Here is a 20,497-nt window from a genome sequence, read left to right on the forward strand (position 1 = left end):
TTGTGCAAGCTGAGGGATCAAAGGTCTCAGGCATTCATTGTTGCTTTTCGGCCTCGCCGCTTACAGGCATTTCTACGAATTCTCTTGATATTTTGATGATATTATTTTATAGCGTTTTTCAAAGTTCAGTTATACAGTAAAAAATGATGATCTTAAACTGGTGGATGATTCGGGATCACAAAATGGTGAACATCAACCCCACATCCCATCCTTACCTTGAGCCTTTTGGAGATCCTCCTCCTTTTATACTGTATTGCAGGTGGTCCGCAAAATTGGAAATGGAAAATAATTGTAAAATATTTTTTTTAATCAAATTATTTAGACTTGATTTATTTTCCAGCTAATTTTGTGAATCATTTATCTGTCCTAATTATGTCTGAGATTCCCAAAATAGACATATAGATGCAAATAAATAGCCTGTATAGGTCTATCCTCTTTCGGTGCAAAATAAAATAATATTCCACCAAAGCAGTGGTCCCCGAGTTGCTCCTTGGTTATAATGGTGGTCCCTTGGACAAAACCACTTGAAAATCCCTGATCCAAAAAAAAGTTTGAGAACCACGACTAAGATTTACTCTATAGTTGTGGTTCTCAGATTTTTAGTCTAAATGCCACCTAAAAGATTGATTTCGTCCAGTACCCCAATAATAAACTAATGATTTAGTTAAGAGTTAAAATAAATAAGAGTTATAACTGTACCTACATTATTTTTTTCAAGATTACGCAGAAATACACATGTATTGAACTTAAGAGTTAAATACAACTGAATTGTTACCTCAGTAGTGTTTCTTTCTCATATCACTAAAAGGAGCCTGCATACAACTTGCGGTAGTTTATTTTTAAATACTCTTTTGAAATTTACTGTGCATTGTGATCAGGGAGTAGAGAATAAGTGAACAATTTCAAACACAACCATTGTCTAAAGAGAGAACATTGGAGCAAAGAACATATCTGGATAAAGTCTGCCCTTATTTTCTGCTTTAAGAAATATTTAATGGACTGCAGACACCAAAGTGGTTGTGTTGGAATTCTGTGTGTGAGTGTCAATAGAAGGATTTCTGTTGAATGTTGAAAATGTGGCTAATTTTATCAGGGATAATCAGTGCATATAAGTAGGTGTTACATTCAACTTGATTACAAACGATTATTTAACATGGCATAATTGCTATTTTTTAAAAACAATATTTCATGATTGAGTATGAAGTCAGATGGCTTATCCATTAGGCCACACGGCCAACTGACCCGGTTTCTGGACACACAAAATTTGCAAATACATTATTCAACGGCATATCAGGCACCCGTGTACTTTAATATAGAATTCAGGCAATTGAATAGAATTTTTCAAAGTCATCCAACATTACTTTCATGAACAAACGGAGTAAACGCGGTCTTCCAGACCACTAGATGTCGTTAAAGCATTGTCAGCTACTTGACAGCATGCCGAAGCAGCGCAAGCTTTCGATGAGAATCACTCATCACTCGTCACTTTTATCACATTTGTGGTTGATAGCCTTAATCAATTTGTGCGTATTTATGTGGCTTTTGGTCGTTGTCTTGTCGTGAGAGTTAGGCAGACTTGAAGTCACAAACTATTGTCTCGTTAGCTGACAATCGAGGCAAAAGCAAGAGCCAAACATTGCAGTTGGTAACACGTGGATGGATTTGACTTAGGTGAGTTGATAGAAAGACGTCACCTGGTATCATTGTACACATATATCAATATCTGTCTGATTGCTTACTGCTCACCGCGTTTTTATTATGGTCTTATAAAATTGTGTCGTCTTTTATTAAGACTACACGGATAATATTTAAGCCATTGTTTTCATCCGACAGTTGGCTGAAGTGCAAGTCAAACATTGTATATATACTGATGCAGTTCTGAATGTTTTTCCATGAGCTTGAGGCTGATGTGATTAAGTCAAATACAGCATAGTGATGCGGTTCTGAATGTTTTTCATAGGATGCAGCGATCTATCCAGATGAGGTGATGCTGCATGTGACGTTGAAAGTGATCCGCTGCTCCGTGCACAAGTCCGTCATCTCCACAAAAGGGATATGGTCCCGCTCCCTCTGCTCCACAAAGCCGCACTCAGTGCAAGGGGAGGACACAGGAGAGACCCGTCTGAACCCCCTTAACATCCAGATGCTCTCAAAAAATCTCCACGAGCAGATCTTTCGAGGCCCGGTGCCCGAGTACAGAGAAGAAGATGTGGAACGCGCTATAAAGCACTTGCAGAAGCATCAGCTGTGGGGGAAAGAAACTGCACTGTTACAGGACATAGAGCTGAAGCTTCCCAAAATGTACGGGGACAATATTGATGAGCACTTCCGTGTTTTGGCCCAGAAGCAGAGTCTTCCTTACCTGGAAGCGGCGGCGGCGCTGCAGCAAGCAGAGCTTCCTCCCATGCCTCAAGAGTGGACATGGCAGGTCGGCTGGACACGTTATGGGTCCGATGGGGAGAGTCAAAGGGTTGACTTCCCAGACGAGACGGCACTTGTGTTTGATGTAGAGGTGTGCATGGCAGAGGGACGGTGTCCAACTTTGGCAGTTGCTTTATCGCCAACACATTGGTAAGGGCATGCCAAGTTAAATGATTATGTTGATAAGCTCAGTGCAAATGGTAACGTGATGAACTAGTGGTAAGCAGGTCTGAGGTTCAGGGTTCGAATCTGGGCTCTGGCCTTCTGTTCAATGTGGTGTTAGCGTCCGCACCATGCTCCATACGAGCAGTTTCACTTTGTATTTGTCTTCTTTGACAGTCCCGTTCAATAAATGGCCGGGAGTGCATCAGTGACTTTTTTTCTCACTCGAATGGTGGTGTGTTTAAAGCTTGCTCGCATGTCTAACCAAAAGCAAAATCAAGCGAAGGCTCATAACTTTAATAACTTGGAAATTGGGGTAGTTGTAACAGTGTACCACCGTGCCTGGGTTCTGTATGGTCATGCAAGTTGATGTGTGTCCATTACAAGGTACTCTTGGTGCAGCAAGCGTCTGATCGAAGAGCGCTACTCCTGGTCAAACGAGCTCATCCTCGCTGACCTCATCCCATTGGAGACAGCAATGAATACTGTCCGTCCACCAGGGGGTCAGTGGAAGGAACGGCTCATTGTGGGCCACAATGTCAGTTTCGACCGATCTCACATTAAGGAGCAATACTTACTGAAGGTGAATGTTTTTAAAAAATGGCTGTATGAGTAGCAGGACATTTAATTCATATTCATTTCTCAAGGGGTCTAAGGTGCGCTTCATGGACACAATGAGTCTTCACATGGCTATCTCGGGCCTGACGGGCTTCCAGCGCACACTATGGATGGCCAACAAGTTGGGCAAGAAGGTGGGGCTACAAGAGGTCAGCCAGCACATGAAGAAAATGGGACAGAAAAGAGACAGTCCCAAGGTCTGTGTATTTGACACTGGGTTGGTACTGTTTTAGACATAAACTAATGAAAACATTCACAATTGAATGTTTTTGTCTTTAGATTGGATTCTGGGACTGGGTGAATATTGGCAGCATCAACAATTTAGCTGATGTCCATGCCCTGTATGTGGGAGGGCCACCATTACAGAAAGAGATACGAGAGACCTTTGTAAAGGGCTCGATGATGGATGTCAGGAACAACTTCCAGGTCTGTTTGACTTTGTGTCCATTGTTTATCCAGCTATCAAGGAAACAGTGTACCGGAGCCTTGTCTTTGCTGTCCCCTGCAGGAGTTAATGCGGTACTGCGCCTCAGATGTGCAGGCCACCCATCAAATATTCATTGAACAGCTGCCCCTCTTCATGGAGAGGTTGGGACTCGGAATACATATTTCTTAAATTGTAGTAATTGGTGGATCGTAATAATTTTTTGTGCCCCACCCCCCTCCCCAAACAAGATGTCCCCATCCAGTAACATTTGCCGGAATGCTGGAGATGGGTGTGAGCTACCTTCCTGTCAATCAGAACTGGGGGCGATACCTGGAGGATTCCCAGGACGTTTACGAAGAGCTCCAGAGGGAAATGAAGAAATCTCTCATGACTCTAGCCGATGATGCATGCCAACTTCTGGAGGACGAGGGGTGAGACAAAAACCTTCATTTCTGGAACTGCATCTTGTCAGAATAATATACTTAGTCCTTGAGAGTAAAATATAATTAACCTGAACCTTCTATACCAGTATGAAAAGTCAGAACCGTAAAGGCTTGGATGCATGGTATCCCAAACTCAACCCCATTTAAAAAAAGTAGAAGGGATCAACTAGAACCAAGATTATCACTCAGGCCCTCTCACCTATCATCAGTTATCCCAGATGTTACAAATACTTAAATATCATAAAAATTACAACAACAGATATTTTAGGTTTCCTTATTTCATGCTTTGTGTATTTTTCCCCTAGATTCAGAAATGATCCTTGGCTTTGGGACCTTGAGTGGGATGTGCAGGAATTCAAGCTGAAAAAGCTGCCAGCCAGGAAAAAGAAGTCATCTGAAAAAGCAGTTGAATCCCAAACTGCTGCTCCTCTTGCAGACTGGATGGAAGGTATCTCCTCAAAGTGTTGCTAACCAGATTATAAAAGTCTTCATTCCAAGAAGCCATTATGATCTGATTTACTTCTACAAGATACAGGGCCACCATCTGAAGAGGACACTGCAGCGGGTCCTTGTCCCAGCAGGCTAGCTGTGGATAAACTCAAGAAAACAGTGACTCGACTTCCTAAGAGAAAGCAACACCTGCCTGGACATCCTGGGTCAGATCTCCACAGTGACAATTTTACTTTCACTTTCCACTGCTCCTCAATGTCAACTGCATCATCAGGTGGTATCGTAAGCTGTGTGAAAAGATGTCTGCAGACAGCTGGTCTCCTGGAGCAAACCTCATTAGTCTTCAGATGAGAGTGACCCCCAAACTGATGGGTCTGACATGGGACGGATTTCCCTTACATTACACAGAGAAGCATGGCTGGGGGTATCTGGTTCCGGGACGTCGGGATAACTTGGACTCCCTGGAAGAAATCATTGGACCAGCTGTTTGCCCTCACAGGTATGTTGTGGACCATGCCCTGAAATAGTTTTCTCAAACTGAGGCAGAATAATTTGCAGTAAATTCTGTGGAGACTCTTTCTCATTAAAATTAACATACCAAGCTAATTACTGTCTCCTATAGATTAGGAGAGTTTAGGGCTCTGACATAGTGACATCAAATATATGTGTCTTCCCTGGCTAGATAGCAATGTAAGGCAAAGGGAACTCCGCAAAAATAGTGTGAGCACATTGGGACAAAATCATTTAACATGGACTGCTTTCACAAAGGCCACCATGGGTTTGGCAATATTAAAAGAAAAAGTGAGTGGCTTTTTAAAAAAAATGGTCAGTTGTGAACACACGTTGAACTTATTTTCAATCAAATTCGGTTATAGTTTAGAGTCTAATCATAAACATAAATAGATAACACCTCCCATGGCATTTGGGAACTCACTTTAGTTATGATCAAGTGCCATTGCAATTATGAGGGTGATCGGGGGTCCTTGGAAAACTTTCTTCTGCACCCAAACAGTTTGAGAACCACTAATCTAATTACTAAATGTCGCCTGCATAGAATGTATTTGAGGTTTTTGTCCTCTACAGAGAGATTGAGCGTGTTTACAGAGAGTATTGTAATGAGAACTGCAAGGGGGAGCCTGAGTTTGGGGACTGTGCACCATCCGATGACCTTATGTGGACAGACAGCGCTGTTTGGGCAAAGGTACCGAAGCAAAATGTCATATGACTCACAGTGCTTCTTCAAAAACATCCATTAAAAAAAATATATATATATATTTTTTTCCATCAGATACTACAAAAAGGGCTTCCTACTAAAAAAAAAATATTTCCCCCCCACCAGGTGGAGGAGTACGGATCACTGGAGAAATTAACAGAGGAACAAGGAGTGAAAGCGCTGACAAACGTGGTATCCAAATTGCCCTTTGTTCTAATGTCCTAAAATGTCGCATAAAACATTATACGTAGTTATTGTTTTTACAGAAGCCACAACCTACCCGCAAGTCCCACCCTGTCCTAGAGGACAGTCACTGCCACTATCACCAAGGAATCGGCCCCTACAACGAAATAAACATACCCGGGTGTTGGTTTTTTAAACTACCACATAAGGTAAGGTGTCAGTGCTTAGTCAGTTAGTGACTGGCATGAAACTCGCAAATCTCTGTCTGTTTCAGGATGGTAATCAGAATAACGTTGGCAGTCCTTTTTCAAAAGACTTCCTTCCTAAGATGGAGGATGGGACTCTCAGAGCGGGAAGGAGTGGAACGAATGCCACACGTGCCTTAGAGATCAACAAAATGATGTCCTTCTGGAGGAACGCTCATAAACGCATAAGGTATCTCATTTAGCATTCATTGGATGGATACAGTTTCTTGTCATTGCAAAATTTCAGGTCTGATGTTCTCGCAGAACATTGTTGATTCATGGATCGTGAATTTTGCTGTTCTCCTCCTTGTTAGAGTGTTGTATAAAAAGTACGAAAACATTTGAGTACTACAAATAGAAACTTAGATCATATAAAATTGCTTGAAATCAACCTGGAAAATATCATGTTTTCTAGCTCCCAGATGGTTCTATGGCTACGGAAAGGAGAGCTTCCTCGTGTGGTGAGCAGGTTAGTAGTCTACTACCATGGCGTAGTATCAGTAGTGACCACAAAAAGTAAAAGGGAAACTCATTATTTCATACAATGATTGGTGTGGTTTCCAAAGGCACAAAGACTTTGATGAAGAGGAGCAATACGGTGCGATATTACCTCAGGTGGTCACTGCTGGAACTGTCACACGAAGGGCTGTGGAGCCAACGTGGCTGACTGCCAGTAATGCACGCGTAAGAGACACACTCATCACTCCCTATGTACACATCTAATGGTTATGCCATTTTGCACTGTTGTTCAAATTCGTAGTCACTATACATGGTTATCACCCTCAACATGTTACACACTGCATTTTGGAAAAGTAGTGAATGACCAATGATCACTAAATAAAGCAATGTGTTCCATGTTACAGTGCGCCGATACAGAAAAATTATTTTGTGTTTTCAGAATATAGTATAATATAATCAAAACCAATTTATAAGTTATGGCAGCAAAATATCTTTAGTATAAGAAGCACAAATAAGGATTGGTTCTTGTGTTAGTTTTGATCATCTTGACCTTAATCCAATACGTCGTTATTATGCAAAAGCAGGAAATACCTAAAGGCATGCTTGTGTAGTGTTAGAAATCAAAATCCTTATGAAGTAATTTAGGAGTATGGAATGAGTATTCCAAACACAGCCTATCTGTTTTGTGTCCTTAGCGGGACAGAGTGGGCAGTGAGCTTAAGGCGATGGTGCAAGCACCACCAGGTTACCACCTTGTTGGAGCCGACGTGGACTCTCAAGAGTTGTGGATTGCGGCTGTGCTCGGAGAGGCCCACTTTGCAGGCCTACATGGTGAGATTTGGCATCTGTTCATTTTGCGATACCATTGTTCAAGGTCACGGTGGGAAGCTGACTTGTACGCCCTGGACCTGTCAATCATACCACTGACACGTTATACAGCCTACCCTTCACACTCTTCCTTACGTCGGCCTATCCTTCCCATTCTTCCTTACGTAGCAAATGGAATCATATTTTGGCCTCGCTCCTACTAAGATGTTTTCTAAATTCCTTACGTTGTTCTGGCATTACCACAATTCATAAACCACCAAAATGAGACTTAAGTTAGCATACGTAATGTAGTGATCAAATAATTATTTCCCCCACTGTTTCAGTTTAAGATTTTCCCAAACGAGTAATATTTATGTATTTTTAACTGAGCTTTTTCAGCAGCTTGTTTAGTGGTTGTCTTTGCTTTCTGAAGACTTTTAGCATGTAAAATACAATATGCATGCAAAGCTGTTGCCTTGTGTTTAACTTATTCATTGAGAGTGCCGTGAGTAAATCGAATTAGTATAATTTATTTATCTTCCATATGCAGTACTCAAATTAACCTAAATAAATTATATTACAGATTACTTATTTATCTTGAGTATTGTTTATCGCCAGCTTCTGCTCTTTTGAAAGTAAAGTCAACTTCATATGAGGAGGTGTAAAGGCTTAATTCTATTTCAGTGATGAAACTAAAGTCAACCTGTAACAACAAGAACACGTTATGTCGCACCTGTAAGCCGGTCACGCAAGATCTTTCTGTGCGGTTCAGGTTGTACGGCGTTTGGCTGGATGACACTTCAAGGGAAGAAGAGCCAGGCCACCGACTTGCACAGCCGTACCGCTGACGCCGTGGGCATCAGCAGGGAGCACGCCAAGGTGTTCAACTATGGCCGCATCTACGGTGCCGGGCAGCCCTTTGCAGAAAGGCTACTGATGCAGTTCAATCATCGCCTCAGTCAGACAGATGCTGCCAGTAAGGCCAGACAGATGTATGCTCTGACAAAGGGATTACGCAGGTACTCTCATTCATTGGAATGCAGTGCCTTGGTTTAAGAGTTTGAAATTGTTCTCTACCATGCTCGTAACACAAAGCACTTTCCAAAATGACAAGATGGTGCATCTCTGTGGTGTTTTTCTTTTTTGGGGGCAGATATGAACTATCAGACGAAGGTGAGTGGCTCGTCACCGAGCTGGGAATTGAGGTGGAAAGGGAGGAAGATGGCAGCGTTTCCCTCCAAGAGTTGCGGAAGATCAGTCGACTGGCTTCACAGAGGTGAGAAATGATGACTATTAAACAACTACAGTTTTGTACATCTCGGATTATTATTCATGTTTTCTGTATTACTACTTAACCCAAAAGCTCTCGGCGGAGGAAGTGGGATATAGTTAGCAAACGAATATGGTTTGGGGGTACAGAGTCAGACATGTTCAACAAACTGGAGAGCATTGCGCATTCGGACCAACCAGCGACACCTGTACTGGGCTGCAGGATAAGCAGAGCTCTGGAGCCCAAGGCAGTGAAGGATGAGGTGAGTGACGCAACCGAGCCAAAATAAATCGACAGACGTTAGAGGTAATTTATTTGTCTAACATTTACTATTATAGTTTGCAACAATAGCTTCACCTGCAGTACACGTTCTAAGGCTTAGATATTTAACATGTGATATCTCGTGTATGTAAGCCAGTTTATTTCTGTTTTCGTGTCAGTTCATTACTAGCAGAGTGAACTGGGTGGTCCAGAGCTCTGCAGTGGATTACCTTCATCTGATGCTGGTGGCGATGAGGTGGCTCTTCGAGGAGCACGACATCGACGGCCGCTTCTGCATCAGCATCCATGACGAGGTGCGCTACCTCGTCCGCAGCGAAGATCGATACCGAGCGGCACTGGCATTGCAGATCACCAACCTTCTTACCAGGTCTGACAAATGATGGGATGGATGCTTCTCAAAACTAAATTGTTGGAAATGCGATTTATAGTATTCTGTGTTCTTCTGTCTCCCGCAGGAGTATGTTTGCACACGCATTAGGCATGCGGGACCTTCCACAGTCTGTGGCTTTCTTTAGTGCGGTTGACATTGACACGTGTCTGAGGAAAGAAGTGATGATGGACTGTGTGACCCCCTCCAACCCTACGGGTGTGGAAAGAAAATATGGCCTTCCTCCTGGTGAGCCTCAAACCAAATACTGCATACTTATTGACAATTATTTTCAACGTTGGTAGTTGCAAACTGCCAGCCATTCTAGCAGAGGGCAGTCATGTAGTTGAGCGAGGTGATCCATATTATTTAAACAGCTGTCAGTACATTGCTTGCAAACATGAAATCTTGAGCATAGATTTCATTGACTGTCAATCAAAATTGATCACTATAATTGTGACTGACTTTTGATTACAGTTTTATTATTAGATCTTGTTGGATTGTGGATATATATTGTGGAATGAGTGATTTATTGATTAAGCTTCCAGTTACAGTAGATCAAGAATTAATCTAATTAAGTTAATTTATTACTTAGCACCAATGCTACAGTATAGTACAGTTTAATGGCAACTATAGGAGAACCTCTACAAGTCAGTTAAGTAATTGAAAATGTGCTAAATATAAAGTTTATTAATTAAATTGCACAATTGGAGAAAACAGATGAACATACAAGATATGCTTTCAGGTGAAGCCTTGGACATCTACCAAATAGATGACATCACCAAAGGCTCCCTTAATAAAGGAAGATAACAGTTTATGGACCAGGCGAAGGACTCTCGTAACATGAACGCAAAATGGAGAGATGCCTGGAAGCTCATCAGCCTAGTGATGCGTGTAACCAATTGGAGCGGGTTATTGTTTTCGCTTCTTTTTCCGTTTGGGTTCTTGAGTCTCCTCTACATCTTGTGACTCCCCCTAAGGAACACAAACGGATACAAATGGTGAAAGCAGGCCGGGACAGATTTACCCCCCATTGTGTGGAGATGACGCTTACTTCCACAGTGTCGTCTTGTTCTTGTAGGGCTGCATCCAGAGTGGCAGCATTGATGCGGAAATCTCTCGAGGTGCTCAGTTTCATGTATTGCATCAGATTTACCTGGACAGTGCCAATTGTTGAAAAGATTTTGTTTTGTAGCACTTTTTTTTTTTTCCCCCCCCCTCCAACAGACATTCACATACCTTTGACTTCTTTGAGAGTGTGATCATGTATTTCTCATACTCTTCAATACTGAAGATCAAGTTTGGTATGGCCTTGGTCTGACGCAGAAGTTTTGCCTACCCAGAAAACAACATGGGTGTAGTGTATTCATGTCATGCTTTGGTTTCAAATGTATATTGTATAGTTTATAGACATTTACTTTGAACAAAAATTATAATGTATTATCAGGCTTGTGGGCAGCATTATTGTGCTTAGTAGGGCACCAGCAGTGAAGGCAAATTCATAACATTCAGAGTTAGAGAGTTAAGTCAATTTGGATAAACTCCAGCTCACTTGTGATACTGACCAGCAATGATTTAGCCATCATCTATCCCGTGTTAGGGCTGATTAGGGTGTGTATATAGCCACCATTCGCCAGTCAGTTGTCATCATTTCGTCTGCTTTGACACACACGCCTTCCACCTGATTCCCAATTTCCGAATCCGCTGTGTAACGAGATCCCACCACGACGCACAACGCGAGCTCACTGACCGGCTCATCAGTCACCTCGCGCACCCGCTCTAAATAAACAGTCCGTGTTGCACATGGTTGTACCGCCTCGTTTGTGACAGGCTGGCTGCCGCGCTATCAGCATGTATTTAAATGACGTTTTCCTGTCACTTATAAACCCGCGAAGGAGCACATTTGCGAAAGGTGAAGCGCGAAGTGGGGAGGGATCACTGTAAATACAAAGTCCTTACAGTTGCAGCAGTGTTCACTTCGTTCTTATTTTTCTTTTTGCTTGCACCTCCAACACTTGAATCTCCCCCCTGCAGAGAATTATTGAAAACACTCACCAACAATATTTGATATTAAATGACAGCTGGTGTCCAAAAAAGGCATGGATTGATTTTGATCATTTGAATCCATCCGCACCTGAACATATGTGATGAAACAGTAGCATTGTGGAGTCAGATGAGATCCAGACAGTTTGACCTGTGTTAAAAAAAAACAAAAAAAAAACATTTAAAATAAATAAGCATGACATCATCTTGGGTGCAAACTCCTTCATGTGGCCCAGACTCACCAGCTTTTCAAAGCGTGAAGGTAATCTAGCACTCTGACTGGCACAAAATTGAATGTACTACAAAGAAAGAAAATACATTTATATCAAACTGGGTACTGTAAGACCAGAAATGAAATATACAAAAAAAAAGTACATTTCAAATTAAGATGGGAAATTGTGGAAGTATCCAAACTGAAAACTTTTTGAATGTGAATTATCTGAGAATTGAAGGTAATTGAATGGAAAGGTATTATATTGAGGCTTAAACATTTGGTTGTAAGCAACCAGAACAAAATAGCCCCTTACCCACATGAGGGCATAATTCAGTAATTCTATTTGTTTAGATTAGGTTACTATTGGAAGCTACCTACTTTATTCCCATTAATTTCCACAGAAAGTTTAGAATGTTTCCTGTGGATTTTGCATCCCTGACAATAAGGAGACAGAGTACATACATATTTAACCAGCGTGGTGAGGATGGCATAAGTGCGACTCAACGCTCGGAGCAATGTGATGGTGCAGGTTCCAAGCTGCAATGCGGTCTGGACCAACTCGTTTAATGCCGTCAGAAGGGTTCCAAGCTGCAGTGTCACTGCTTTCTCAACCGGATCCTGGTGGCCTGCAGATTGCGTGGCCGCTTCTATTTGTCAGAAACATATCAGTGTTTGTTGGCATTATTCATAGACAAGAAATCCCTTAAGCCTTAAACTTGCCAGTGAGCATTATTGTTTGAAAAAAAAAAAGAAATCCTACCTGGATCTGATTTGTCAGTAGCCAACTGGCTTTTCCTTTTGCCAATTAGCCAGTCCACTTCATCTAGCACCTTGTCCACTAGAGGCAGGACCAGCATCTGGAGTTAAAAGATGACAAACATGTCTGTTATGAGAAAGTAACTTGGCTTCTCGAAGGGGAGCGGCAGCGGCGGGGACCACTTACTGCTGCTGTCGTTGCCGTTTTCATGCTCACAATAGCAAAGTGGGACTGCTTTTCTACCTCAACATCCTGATAACAAAGACAACAATAAGGCTGACATGACGGTGTGCATTCATCCCTCCCATTTTCTATACTTTTAGTAGAGTCAGTAATGATGCGGCGATAACGACATTGTCATTGAGTCAGATATACTTCTGAACTCTTGCTGTCCAACATTTCAGTTCGGCAACAGCATCTCTCACAATTTGTACCTCATCAATATCTCCGAGGTGGCTGTGGATGTCCTGACAGAGTTCGAGCAACAAGCTGGTCGGGCTCTTAAAAAGAACATGCAGGCTGAAGAGAAGTGAAAGCAGCCCCTTTGACAAAGCAGAGTCCTCTGAAAACAAGGAGATCTTTTAGTCCAACCAATCAAAACCAGACAATGACACACTCTGGCATTGACTCACCAACGCTGGTCTCCTTGCAGATTTTCACTGTCCATGTGATCATCTGAGCAAACTGTTTAATTTATGCAAATGTTAGCAGATCTACCATAAGAGCATTTAAATATAAGTACTATGTGTACCTGCTGAGAGGAGGGCTTTAGCTGGAGTGAAAGCACGCTCAAAATGTTGACCAATAGCTGAGCTTCTTTGCTGTTAAATTCTTCCTCTCCTCCATTCAACTGGGCGAACAGCGCTCTCTGTTTACAAACGACGAAACGGTCAATGAGTAGAGACTTTTAAACAATATGAGCAGCAATCTAGCCATTCATCAGCTATACTGCTTATCCTGTACAAGGTAAAGGAGAGCTGGAGCTTAATCCTGCTGACTTTGAGCGAAAGGCTGGGTACGCCCTGAACTGGTCAGCAACTTGAGTCTTTAATCAAAGCTAAGTTTGGAATGTGTAAAAAAGGTGAGTGCTTAAAAAAATAAAATAAAGACCTGAAATTGACGAATGCAAGAGTACGTCATCTGTTCGCAGTCTTCTGACTCAGCAATGTCCTCCGAATTGTCTAAAAGATAAAACAGATTGCAATGAAATTACACTCTCATGTCTTTTATCTCTATTAAACCTGAGAGTCCAACCAATGAATGAGAGAAGTTTGGACATCTTATCAGGGTAGCGCTGCTGGCAGGTAGTGAATATCCCGAGAAGGCCTTCCAAGCTCAATTGTGACAGGCTGGATCGTTTTTCTTTTTTCCCAGCATCTTCCGCTGCGCTGGGAACGTTGGTATACCGCCACATCAGCACGCTGTAAAATAGTCATTGCGTTCCAAACAGGTATGTATCTTGTGTACAAAATGTCAAAACACGTCTTCCCTGAATGTATATCAAATGCAGCAAAATGATCCCTTACCTTGTCATTTCACACAGGAAGCGGAACATCAAGTTTGAACTTTGGCCATCTGGGCCGTCAGTAACTCCACTATCTTCTAGCTGCTGGATCTTCTGCACAGCCACGCTAAGCGCATAACGTACAAATTCTCCACTGGAGCGCAGCACGTTGAGAGCCTCCTCTCTGCTCTGAGAGCTGTCTCTGGAAACCGCAATATTATTCCTTTATCACCTGTGCCAAGGACGGTATGTATGTTTTTGTACTTATGTTTGCATCTAGTACTTATCATCATATTACGTCTACTGCTTGACAACAGCCATTTCTGGGTATGCTGTCCCCAATTTTAAGTGTAATTTTACGCAGGGTGGGCAGACGCATCGATTTCCACACACTTGCGAATAAGTCAATCCATTCAAATTGGCTTTCCAAAAATGATTAGAGCACCTCCTTTGTTTTCCCAGCTATGCTTGTTTGGCTCTTCCACGAACACTTTAAATTCCATCACTTCCAATTTCATTTCGCCCTTGTAGTATTCACCTAAATGTTCCATGTTGAAAAACATCAGCCATACCAAGAGTGCGAAGCCCTCAAACACCTACTGCCAACAGAAATCAGCACCCACTATTCGGGATCTTAAAGGCTCAATTTTTTTTACTGTCTTGACCAATGAACAAGGAAAACATTCACAAGAATACAAAGTACCTACCTAAAGAGCGCAGTGACCAGAGTCGATATGAAGCGCACCGAGAGCAAACTTCGAGGAGTCTTGTTTGACAGCTGTCGACCTTTCCCGGATTTCTCCCTCAGGATCTCACACAGCTTGTTGTAGCGGTTAAACAGATCCAACAGCTCCTCAAAGGCATTTTTACTACAAGTGTCCCACAAAGTTTCCCGATATGAAATTCCCCACATAATTATGAAACACGAAAAGGAATTGACAAACACCTGTAATTGCCTTTGACAAAGTTGTACTCCAAGAGGACCTCATAGAGTCCTATTACGAGCCCAGCGTAGATATTATTCTTCACACCAACACTGGATGCGGTGGAGAATTCTGCTGACTTGTCCTGATGAAACAGAACACGACCATGGAACTGGGAAGAATGGGGTCGCTTCAAGTGTAGACAATTGACTCTGGTGTAGTACCAATTCAAAGTCCTCCATTTCACTTTTGATCATGCGTTTTGTGATGCTGTCTAGGATCGTCTGTAGCTCGGACTGGTACCCTTCATCCTCGTCGTCATCATCATCATCATCATCACTGTCGTCGGAACTGATTTTGGCTGATCGCTTCATATTTGAAAGCCACAACAGACACTGGACGGTACAGCCTACCAGGTGGGCCTGAGATTGTAAAGAGTCACACAGATTAAGGCTTCCACTCTTGAGGTAAGATTCTAACAGGACTTTGACATGGTTATAATTGTCTGTTGATCCAGAGGGATGTAGAACAGCCATAATTAAAAACGGATGTAAACCAATAAACCAGCTTCACTAAATCTCAACGGTACCAGAGGCTCCTGAAGGTGGATCTGTTCTGCATTAGCTGTGATGCAAGGCTGCAATTTCATCGGTGGCAAAAGATCTTGTTCGGGTTCGTAGTACTTCCTCAACTAGGAAAGAAACAAACAAATCTAAAATGCATATAACATGATATGGTCATCATAGACAAATAGTAAGAGACGTTTCAACCTGTGAGAACAGCGTCTGCATGACGGAACTTGCAAGTTGGGAGTTTCGACGTAGAACATCATAGAAGCCCTTGAATAACACAATAAGGTATGCATCTTTTCTTAAACAAGAATGCAATGTAATATGATGCAGTTTTAAAATGTTGGCTTCTGCTGTCGGGCGGTCGCTGGAACTAGTTACGCATTTTGTTACGCAGCTATACAATCACCACAAGCAAAAGCAACCATTCAGACGTTCAAATCTGAATCGATGTATATTCCCTGCAAAAAGTATAGAAAATAATGGAAGTTGATCACAAGACTTTAAAAAAACATCACAAACCTCATAGAGCATAAGGCGCACGTCAGCCTGCTGGCCAAGGCAACGGCGCAAGCTGCTCAAGATTTCCAGACAGAAGGCCTCATTGGCAGCAGCGTTATATCGAGAATGAACATCCACTTGGATCTGGTTGGATTTACGAGACAACAGTTGAGTAACTGGCAGAATTCATATCATAGGCATATGTATTTTGCCCCCTCGTTTTATTACGATATAATTCTAGCTTCATGTGCTTTAAAGGAGTCGTGCATTTATTCATGTTAAGAATTCTTAGGTCGCTGTAAAACATGACCGTGACTGCAAAAATTCGGCAATTATCCAACATGTGGAAACAAACTAACCCTAACTAGCCCTTTCAACAATTTCAGGCAGTCGAAACAAACTTGAATTACTTAAATGCACATTACAAACAATGCATCAAGTAATGACCTACCTGGCTGGATGAGATTGTCTGGCTGCACTGACTGGAGGCCAGGCTGCCAAGCACTTTGAAGTTCTTCAGCAGCAACAGGAAGCCAGTAACAGCGGACTTTCGTCCATCCAACTGACTGGTAAAGAATCAGAAAAGATCTTTAACAGGAATCTCAAGATGCCCATTTGGCTAGTATGTAGCTACCATCATGTGGCAAATATTCAACCTTAAAATACAATTCCAAGGACAAAATAAAGAATGCAATGTAACAGTCCATATACCTTGAAAACATGGCCTTGCGGAGCACCAGAATCAATGTGTCTTTCATGGACATGCTGACTTTCAGCAGAGGCTGGAAGTCAAACAGTGAAAACATTTAGAACCTGTTTCTCGTTACGTATTTGTATGCTGCGTGGTTTTAGTACCTGGATAGCTTTTAGCAAGCCCTGTACAGTGGGCAGGGGGAGATATGACAGATGGTCAAACGTCTCGGTAACCTTGGAGGATGACTCCAGCAATATCATTGGAGCAGAGGTTACAATGTCGGAGAAAAGGTCTGAGGAGACACAGACACGAATCAAATTAGACTCGACAGCACTTTTTTTCATTTAAGAGCTCCACTTGCCAGCCACAACATTAGGACCACTTTTACTGAGATGCAATACAAGAGTGGTGTCCTTAATTCCCACCTGCCTTTAAAAGAGTAAAGTTGAGTTTTGAACTGTATTGGATCATACTGTGTAAGTGTACACAACAATGTGGGAAATGATTGCGTTACCTAAAAAATGATTGACAGGTGAGGCAGTCTTTGCGACCAGTCGATTCAGAACTTGTTCCAGGATCTCGCCTCTGATTGCCTCATGCATCTTACAGCGCAAAAAAACATCACAGGATGACAGTACAGTAAAAAAGTACAGCGATTAACCCCCCCCCCCCCCCCCCCCAACAAAAAAAAGTTACCTTAAAGCCCTGGAGGAGTACCTGACCTCCAAGTTTACATGCCAGCTGAGTAGGGGTCCGGGCCACAGTAGAAGAACCTTCATTGGGCTTTCCAAATGGTCCGGGTTTAGGTCCAAACGTATCCATTAGAAAGAAGCCCAGCTGCACCAGGCCCTGAGTCACATGATCCCATCCAAAGACACTGCACAAAAAGAGTCATGCAAAGATATGAATGATTACATTAGAGCTGTCAAATTAAATCAATTCATTGAGAACTAATTGATAACATTTTTGATAGTGACAGCATTTGATGACATTGCATACAGTTAATAAAAGCTAGGACCCTGTAACACATTTCCACATTTTGATTGCTGTCTATGATAAAATGAACTCCTGCCCACACCTGCTCTTCACCGCGTCCAAAATCATCTCAGCGACACTTAAGTGACCAGGCACAAGGTCCTGCAAGAACTTTGACCCCTGCAGTAGCTGCTCATCTTTGAAGCTCTTGATGATTGCCCCCTTGAAAAGTGTAAACACCTATTGAAACCAGAGAATGGAAGAGTTTGTCATGAATAAGCTAACAAGAGACAGATGAAGATAAAAGTAGCATGATAGTGACTTCTGACCTTTTCCTCATAGAGCTGTATTCGTGTAACAGAGAGCAATACAGCCACGCTGAAAGGGCAAAAGTCCCCATAGGAAGCCTGGTGGAAAGGAACAATTGATGACATCCATGAAACGCATTCATTCGATTATGTCAGTTTTAGGAAGTGACAGATGAGGCACCTTGACGCTTTTCAGGAATTCTCTCCCAAGTTCGTGGTCGAGCCTCAAAGCAAAAACAATGTGGAGAATAACAGTGCCCTCCACATGTCTTAATTGGTCTTGTGGAATAGATTGAACTTCTAAATCCAAGTTCCTGAAAATGGGAAGAAGGACGGTCATGATAGGCAATGACTGGTAAACATGGGCAATGTCACTTGCATTGTTTAAATCACCCACTCTCCGTGTTTCTGCTCATTTTGGTGGTGAAGGTCTTGCTGCTTAAAATAACTGACAATTCCCTCGAGGACCTGTTTCTTGCAACCCTAAAAGATCCAGCATAGCATTTTAGACTGAATGGAGGACTTGAAAGCAAGGCACACCCAATTTTACCTTTGCAGATAGCAAAAGCAACTGATAAACAAGTGGCGGAATCTCCTGCAGGTCGAGCTTGCTGAACATCCGCAGCGTTTTTTGTACCACAAACTGCAACTCATCTGATGACAGGGGCACATCTCTAAAATAAAGCAGGGACATTCAAAAGGGTCAAAACACGACTTTGAAAATGTTGGTAAATACAACTAAAGTGAGAAGTTACCTGAACATTGTAGTTAGGTGGATAACACGTTGTGGGTCCCATCTGCAGCAAAATTACAACTCGTGGTGAGTTTATACCCTGAGTGTAAATGATTGTTCAGTATTTACTAGTTTTTGGTGATTGAATCAAATTGCCACTGTTACTTAATATTGGTGCACAGAGCTGCTGTGAGTAAAAAAAGAATATTTTGTAAGGCTGAAACTATGAGTTATTGCATTACATCACCTGCTAGAGCAAAGGCTGTTTATTAGTTGCTTCTTGTATTGCTCACCACTGAGCTCACCTGAAGTTTAAAAAAAAAAAAGATAGAACAGAAAACAGTTAATTCCAAGGTTTAAACCACATATAATGTATACTAGCATATTCATTCACTATTTGTACCAACCTTTGCCGTACGACAATGTTTCACAAGCTGTCAAGGCAGTAAGTACAGTAGGAAATAGCTCCAAGGATTTGCCATTGCCTATTTTTCCTGCCTTGATTTCTTCAACAAATAGATTTGCTAGTTGTGCAAGACAGGGTCCAACCAGAGTGTGCGTCTGCATTTACAGAATACAATCAAACACTTATCAACCAAGTAATACACTGTAAAGGCATTCATTGCGACAAAAACAGTTTCCACAATTATCTTGGATGTGAACGTGTTCATATTTTCAATTGCTTTATTCTCTGTTGCATTTCTGTAAGATGAATTATGCTTTTGTACCTCCAGCATGAGCAGTCCAATGAGATCTGCTGCCACTTCACTTTGGAGTTCACCAGACTCACAGAGAGGGATGCAATGTTGATAAAGCAGGAGTCTTCGTTTTGACCCATCAGTAGATCCAGGTGGTGAGCCTAAAATCAAGTGGCAACATACATATATATTGTTTATCTGCCAGCGATTGTGTGTGTGACGTGTAAAAGTCACACTTGGGTCTAGATCCAGAAGCACGCTAATAGCTAGAATGATGATAAAGAGTAGAGAAAGGGGTTACAAATACATATTTTACAATAATTCACTAACAAAAAAACCTGAATGAGAATCTGCTTTATTACCATTGTCAGTATAGGAGTTCACAAACTAGGAACTTTTTAATCGTGCAACACGAAATAAGAATAAATAGTAAAAATATCCCAAAGTTCTTACCTTTGAAAATGGCTTTAATAATTGTGCCTATCGTATTTCCCTTTAGTGCACAATTGGAAATCAGCGCAGTCAACTTCAAAACAGAAAAGTGTTTTCCATTACTAACCAGGAAAGATTTGAACGAACAGTGCAACTCATGCATGTCAACACCAGTTTACCTTGCCTTCAGTGAGAGTGGACAAATATTTCTGAAGTTCTCCAGAACTGTCAGCATTGGATAAGGAAATAATTCTCTCCACGTCTGCCTTCATGGTGCAAGATCAACACGACAAGGTAAACAGTCTTTACACAACCTTCCAGCAGTAGCATATTTCCCGCCAGCAGCAAGCACTTCCGGTACCGTTTGGTGCGTTGCAACGTTAGTTTCCTCCAAACGCATCATGTTTAAACTTATATCTATTCCCCGTGATGTGACCAAAACTATCAAGGCAACATCCTTAATTATCAATCATAATTCTTAACGCAGTTGTCTATAGTATAAAAAAATAACATCGGCTAGAATTCTTCAACGGGCCAGTGGCGCAATGGATAACGCGTCTGACTACGGATCAGAAGATTCTAGGTTCGACTCCTGGCTGGCTCGATATTTTTCTCAATTCTCCTTATATTTACACTCGCAAAGTAGATTAGGAGCTCATAAACTAATCACTTTAAACTACATCTAATGCGGGAAAATTATTTATTATACTTAAGTCCAGGCTCTGACACTGCTCCAGGTTGTTTTTATCCCTCTCCTGATGCATGTCATATGACTGATATTTAGGGGGAATGACAATAT

At 41.9% G+C, this 20,497-nt stretch overlaps 2 protein-coding genes and 1 non-coding gene across 7 annotated transcripts; 2 read left to right on the top strand and 1 right to left on the bottom strand.

Moving 5' to 3' along the window:
- The first annotated feature begins 1,440 nt into the window (after positions 1-1,440).
- polg (polymerase (DNA directed), gamma) lies at positions 1,441-11,149 on the top strand. 4 transcript variants are annotated; one of them, XM_061282439.1, is made up of 23 exons: positions 1,441-1,671; positions 1,961-2,571; positions 2,971-3,166; positions 3,231-3,398; positions 3,481-3,627; positions 3,710-3,789; positions 3,877-4,059; positions 4,377-4,519; positions 4,601-4,727; positions 4,796-5,020; positions 5,605-5,722; positions 5,861-5,926; positions 5,986-6,126; positions 6,192-6,352; positions 6,578-6,631; positions 6,729-6,846; positions 7,317-7,452; positions 8,201-8,447; positions 8,582-8,704; positions 8,792-8,960; positions 9,139-9,347; positions 9,436-9,596; positions 10,093-11,149. In XM_061282439.1, the coding sequence occupies exons 2-23, from the start codon at positions 1,988-1,990 to the stop codon at positions 10,155-10,157; spliced, it is 3,621 nt and encodes a 1,206-aa protein (XP_061138423.1). In that variant the 5' UTR covers positions 1,441-1,671; positions 1,961-1,987; the 3' UTR covers positions 10,158-11,149. The 4 variants fall into 4 exon arrangements, with proteins under 4 accessions (XP_061138423.1, XP_061138425.1, XP_061138424.1 ...); XM_061282441.1 differs by having other exon boundaries at positions 6,001-6,126; XM_061282440.1 differs by having other exon boundaries at positions 4,607-4,727.
- On the bottom strand, positions 10,181-20,277 carry fanci (FA complementation group I). 2 transcript variants are annotated; one of them, XM_061282437.1, is made up of 37 exons: positions 19,878-20,272; positions 19,720-19,792; positions 19,297-19,427; positions 18,976-19,129; positions 18,816-18,873; positions 18,591-18,632; positions 18,386-18,509; positions 18,233-18,318; positions 18,017-18,149; positions 17,857-17,934; positions 17,631-17,767; positions 17,249-17,429; positions 17,067-17,154; positions 16,714-16,844; positions 16,570-16,640; positions 16,310-16,424; positions 15,880-16,002; positions 15,559-15,627; positions 15,378-15,479; positions 15,013-15,210; positions 14,812-14,933; positions 14,573-14,734; positions 13,888-14,067; positions 13,616-13,782; positions 13,472-13,542; positions 13,113-13,229; positions 12,994-13,045; positions 12,796-12,923; positions 12,548-12,613; positions 12,365-12,461; positions 12,067-12,251; positions 11,633-11,689; positions 11,482-11,541; positions 11,307-11,375; positions 10,587-10,682; positions 10,402-10,503; positions 10,181-10,322 (listed from the first exon to the last, which is right to left on the bottom strand). In XM_061282437.1, the coding sequence occupies exons 1-37, from the start codon at positions 19,968-19,970 to the stop codon at positions 10,260-10,262; spliced, it is 3,981 nt and encodes a 1,326-aa protein (XP_061138421.1). In that variant the 5' UTR covers positions 19,971-20,272; the 3' UTR covers positions 10,181-10,259. The 2 variants fall into 2 exon arrangements, with proteins under 2 accessions (XP_061138421.1, XP_061138420.1); XM_061282436.1 differs by having other exon boundaries at positions 10,225-10,503; positions 19,878-20,277.
- trnar-acg (transfer RNA arginine (anticodon ACG)) lies at positions 20,230-20,302 on the top strand. Its single transcript has one exon. It is a non-coding gene; the product is annotated as a tRNA-Arg (tRNA).
- The last annotated feature ends 195 nt before the right edge of the window (positions 20,303-20,497 follow it).

This window comes from Syngnathus typhle, linkage group LG7 (genome assembly GCF_033458585.1).
Source record: "Syngnathus typhle isolate RoL2023-S1 ecotype Sweden linkage group LG7, RoL_Styp_1.0, whole genome shotgun sequence".
Taxonomy (NCBI): domain Eukaryota; kingdom Metazoa; phylum Chordata; class Actinopteri; order Syngnathiformes; family Syngnathidae; genus Syngnathus; species Syngnathus typhle.

Bases quoted from the DNA above. Each gene is read 5' to 3' on its own strand.
- polg (XM_061282439.1), top strand. From the start codon at position 1,988: ATGCTGCATGTGACGTTGAAAGTGATCCGCTGCTCCGTGCACAAGTCC. The intron at 3,167-3,230 runs GTGAATGTTTTT...TCATTTCTCAAG, and splicing joins AGGAGCAATACTTACTGAAG to GGGTCTAAGGTGCGCTTCAT. The intron at 3,628-3,709 runs GTCTGTTTGACT...TGTCCCCTGCAG, and splicing joins ATGTCAGGAACAACTTCCAG to GAGTTAATGCGGTACTGCGC.
- fanci (XM_061282436.1), bottom strand. From the start codon at position 19,970: ATGAAGGCAGACGTGGAGAGAATTATTTCCTTATCCAATGCTGACAGT. The intron at 17,430-17,630 runs GTGTGGGCAGGA...CTTTTTGTGCAG, and splicing joins TTGGACGCGGTGAAGAGCAG to TGTCTTTGGATGGGATCATG. The intron at 12,462-12,547 runs GTAAGTGGTCCC...TTTTAACTCCAG, and splicing joins AAACGGCAACGACAGCAGCA to ATGCTGGTCCTGCCTCTAGT.